General features: G+C 53.8%; 1 protein-coding gene across 1 annotated transcript in view; it reads right to left on the reverse strand.

Annotated features, from left to right (window-relative positions):
* Positions 1–4,976, reverse strand: part of EP400 (E1A binding protein p400) — a 74,605-nt gene that overhangs the window by 11,280 nt on the left and 58,349 nt on the right. Inside the window, 4 exon segments of the mRNA XM_023537406.1 lie at positions 103–204; positions 3,678–3,787; positions 3,858–3,903; positions 4,868–4,974. Coding sequence (XP_023393174.1) covers positions 103–204; positions 3,678–3,787; positions 3,858–3,903; positions 4,868–4,974 — 365 coding nt within the window.

Here is a 4,976-nt window from a genome sequence, read left to right on the forward strand (position 1 = left end):
AGAAGGGCACCCAACTACACTCAGGAGGTGACGCAGGAGGTGACATGCACCGAGAAGGGGCAGGGGGGCTTGCTCGCTTGTGAATTCAAAGCATGTGCCTTAGCTAGAGGAGCTGGTCGGCCACAGAAAGAGCCGTTTCAGATGACGAAGTCCCCACGCCCGTTCTGAAACGCTGCCCCGCCTTTCCGTCCTCATGCGCAAGCCCTGTTGAGACTCTATCACCCTTTGCACACCAGTGTTTATCCCCCAAAGCACGCACGTGGCCCCAAGGCTCCAACTCTGCACCGTTACCCCTGACTGGTCCGGAACCTTCTCCACATGCTCAAGGCTTGGGGCACTCCAACCTCACCCCGCCTGTCAGTATAATTCCTCCCGTGTCCCACACTTGGCCAAACTCTGATCCTCTGCGCCCCAGCTGCCCCAGCCACCCCACTCTGAGGCGGCCCCACTGGTGCAGTCGCACGCGTTCCCAGGCCGCTTGGCTGGCCTCTGACCTTCTTCCACTCTGTCACGTCCGTGCCAGGTCCAGACCTGGCCTCCGCTGCGCTTCCCATCCCGCCCTCCGTTCCATTTCTCTCTATCGCCTTTTCTGCCTCTGGCAAATTACTCGTTTCTCCTCTCGGTTTCCCTCCCAGTGTGAAATTACACCCCACTTTCATTCTTTTGGTGGCTCATCTAATAATTACATCATGAATACTTAGCAAAGTCTAATCGAGAGTTCGCTTTTCCGGAACACCAGAGATGCTAAGACATTTCGGCGCCTCTAGCCCTTCCCACCCATGTGCTGCTGCTTCCTGTGTGTCCCCAGCCTCGTGAACCAGCGAGTGACCTCAGTCCACACACTTATTTCCTTCTCGTTCCTCAGATCTTCCATCCGGAACACCTTCCTTCTGCCTAAAATACATCATTCAGTCAAGATCGACTGGTAAACTGCTTCTGATTGAAAGGCTGCTCTTTCACCCTATTCAAGATGTTTGCAAAGAACACAGAGCTCTACGGCTGGCGGTTATTTTCTCTCGTTCGAGCAAAGACGCTGCTCCTGCTTCCTTGTGACCAGGAAGAAGCTGCTGTGCCTCCCAGGCACCGCCCCGTGGCTGTTTCTGCGCCCTCCTTGCTTGGCACTCTGGGGTGCGGAGCTGTTCCATCACTCTGCACCGCGAGTGGCTGGCCTTGCTGCACGTAGGTAGGTGTCAGGGCCGGTGACCAGGCTGGGAGCGCGCGTCTTCACTGTCTGCGACACGGTCTGGAACTCTGGTTGGGCACGACTCCCACGGCTCCAAATCCGCTCCCGAACTCGCGCCCGCTGATCCACTTCATTAATTCTTCAACCGCGTGTGAGCTGATATTAAGCTCAATCACCAGGGACTATTTTTCTTTCCAATTTTGGTAACCATTTTTCATTTCTAAAGGTTCTCTATATTCTTTTTAAACAGTTTCCTGAATTTTACAGACGTGTTCGAGCTTCCCTTTTGTTTTCTTAAAATAGAAAGTTTCATTGCTTCTTGATCCATGCCCAATAATACTGTAGATAAATTACTTTCTCTTAAAACATATGCAGAAACAAGTCTTTTTCAAATAAAACACCAAATCAAAGATTTGGGCTTCCCACCCTCACAGAAGTAGGGATACCGGTCACATGGTATTCCCAATGCCGCAAGCCTAACAGCTTCTGTTACTGAAAAGGCTGAGTCTGAAGTGGTCTGCTGCAAAGTAGGAAGAAAAATCAATGGAATTATTCTAAATCACATACTAGAAAACTACTTTCGCATATATTCTATTGCTTAGAGAATAACTTCTAAGCCAGATTTAGATATGTAACGTACACATACAGTAAAATCCACCTGTTTCAGGCACGCAGATCCATGAATTTTTACACATGCACACGGCCAATCGAGACAGAGCACACACTGTTTTCTGTCCCAAGTCTGCCTTTTCCATGTTACCCAATGGGATCACGCTGCATCTCAAGCCTTCTGGAGCTCTGATCACTCAGCAAAGCGTGTCTGCGATCCAGCCTCGCCGTGTCCTGGCGCCCGTCCTCTGCGCCACTGGGCGGCACTGGGTGGTGCGAGGGACCCAGCTGCCCCTCCTCTGGATGGCTGAGACACATTTCAGTTGCTCCCTTTTTAGTAACTATGAATAAAGCCACTGTATATGTTCTTGTTCAAATTTCTGTGTGGATGTGTTTTTATTTCTCTTGGGGGAAAATCGAGCTGCAGAACTGCGACGTCGTATGATGAATATATGTTCAATTCTGGGAGAAATAACCAAATTGTTTTCCAAAGTGACTAAGATTTTGTATTCCATCAGCAATGAGAATTCTCGCTGCTCTGCATCTCCCAGAATTTGGTACTGCCAAGCCTCTGTGGTTTGAAGCCATCCTCAGGGGTGTACAGTGGTGCACCATCGTGGTTTTCATCTGCACTTCCCTAATGACTAACAAACACTGAGCATCTTTTCACATTTGCTACCTACATATCAACCCTGGCAAAATAACTGCTCGAATATTTTGTCCATTTTCTTAAAGTGGTTTGTTGGTTTTTTTTTTAGTGACTGAAGCATCTTATATACCTTGAAAACCAGTCCTTTATCATGTGTGTTCCGGAAATAACTTTCATGCTTTTTGTTTTCTTAATATTTTTCAAAGAGCAGAAGTTCTTGATTTTGACGAAGTCTAATTTATTCATCTTTCTTCCACAACTCACAGGCTTTTGGTGCCCTAAGATCTTTGCCCAAACCAAGGTAGCAAAGACATTCTGTGTTCTAGTTTGGGTTTTACATCTTGAGTGACTTTTCACATATACGTTACAGGTCACGGATCCTGTCGTTTTGCACAAGGCTACCCAAGTCCTCCGGCAGCATTTGGTGGCAAGCCTATTGTGCCTCCATTGAGTCCCCCGGCACTCTTACTGAAAATCAACTGCCTGCCTGCGGATCTGTTTCTGGACTCCCAACCCTACCCCAGGGACCTGGTGTGTCTGTCCCCTTGCTGGCACCGCACCGCCTAGATGACTATGGCCACATCTTCGTAGGAGACACTTTTCAAATCTCAGGAGGGCCTCCACTCTGCCCACCAGAGCACTGCTGACTGAAGCCGTGTCTTCTCGTTCAGGGCCTGTGCTGCCTCTGGAAATCAGTATATGAACTTAAATGCCTGAATCTCAGATGCTTTGTTTTCTGTGGTGGAACAGCACAGACAAGGGGGTGGCGACAGGAGTGTGTCCTTTGGTGACCACCAGGTCTCTAGTCAGTCTCTGGCTCCTGCTTATGTGCATGAGGATCTTGGGGCTCTGTGTCTCTCTGCCCTCACCTGCTCCCGCGCATGGGTCCAGACACCCCATCAACTGACCACTGCCTCTGTGCCCTGCCTGCTCCCCCACTCCGGCAATCCAGGTGAAAGCACATCTCATCCTGTGTGATGCCATGTCCCCTCCCCTGGCACAACCCGTCCAAGAGCAGCCACTCTGCACCCCCACAACCCCCCCATGGACACAAAGGGCGCCCCCCATCAGCAGAGACTGTGACACACCCTCACGCCCCACCCTGCTCCTCCGGGGTGTCCTGGGGGATTTCTACATACGCCCTCGGAAGGCAGAACACAGACTCCACCAGACACCATTTCACGACACTCAAACCAGGTCAGCAGTTTCTGCAGCCACGGGGCAGGGAGGACTCACGGGCAAGGCTCCAGGTGCCACGGGTGAGGCGAGGCGCTTGTTAATCGACTGGAAGGTGGCGGCAGGGACACCCGCGATGGTGTTCACGATCACGCTGCCGCTCACGGTGCCTGCAGAGAACGGTGTGTGAGGCAAGGGCGCCGGGAACCGGGCCCGTGCTGCGGCATCTCTGCTGCTTACCTGCCGGCATGCTGGTCCCCGTCACGGCCGTTTTAATGGCTCCTGCCTGCTGAAGAAAGAAACCGTTGAAATGTCAAGTCGAGCTGGAACACAAATACCAAAAGCCTTCCGAGTCACCAGAATCAGAGCCAAACTCCCGACCAGAGTTCCCCCGGCCACACGGGCCGACTCCAGCCTCCTGTCCCCACTTCCTCCCAGGCTGCGGCGTCTGCTCCTCGGTCACTGGACTCTGGCCACGCTGACCTTTCTGACTCCTGCAGCTGCCAAGCTCACAGCCTCTGCTCCTGCGGCTTTCCATTCTTTTCTGACACCTGTCACTCAGGCCACGGCCCAGGGGCTAGCTCTGACCACCCGGCACCGCTCCCCTCAGGGTCCTGCCTGGCCGGCGGCTGCCCTCACACCAAACGGTGCTTCACGTGTGCGTCTTCCGAATGGAAGACAAAGGTGCCCAGGTGCGCGTCAAGATTCCACTACAGCGAACAGAATGCAAACGCGTGTGAGCTCAGCATGCACGACACAGGTGCACAGCAGATGGGCACACAGTGAAGGCACACGCCAGGGTGTGGCGGCAACGGCGCGGAGTGGGAGATCCCAAGCCTGTCTTTCTTTCCCTTCCCTGGCGCCTCTTAGGTGTTTCTCTGACGGGCACGGGAACTTCACACGTGCACGGGAGCACGTGTTTTGAGGACAAGCAGGAAGAATGAGAAGGGAAGTCTGCAAACCAGTGCAGATGGCAGCTGCTCTGCAGGTCAATGGGGAGGAAGGGGGCGACTTACTAAGCCTCGGTTCACAGGCCCTGTCTGATTCCAAACTGCCCAGACACCAGCCCCTGAAAGAGATGCCTCCACCCCCAAGTCGCACAAGCCCTGGAGGGCAGAGCTGGCAGCGAGGCGACCACACGCATCCCCCAGGAAAAGGCTGGGAGTCCCCCCTCCCCCGAGAGTGAGGTCCGCAGTGCCGGACACCTCGAGAACGCCCGCGGGGCTCGGAAGCTGGGAGGGCCTGCTCACCAACACAGAGGCACTGCCCACCGTCGTGATCGCGGGTGGCGCCTTCGGTGGGGGCTGCGTGGGCTGTGCTGGGGGCTGCGCCTGGGCGGGGGGCTGCACAGTGGGCGGC

The sequence above is a fragment of the Pteropus vampyrus genome, unplaced genomic scaffold (assembly GCF_000151845.1).
Source record: "Pteropus vampyrus isolate Shadow unplaced genomic scaffold, Pvam_2.0 Scaffold189, whole genome shotgun sequence".
Taxonomy (NCBI): Eukaryota; Metazoa; Chordata; class Mammalia; order Chiroptera; family Pteropodidae; genus Pteropus; species Pteropus vampyrus.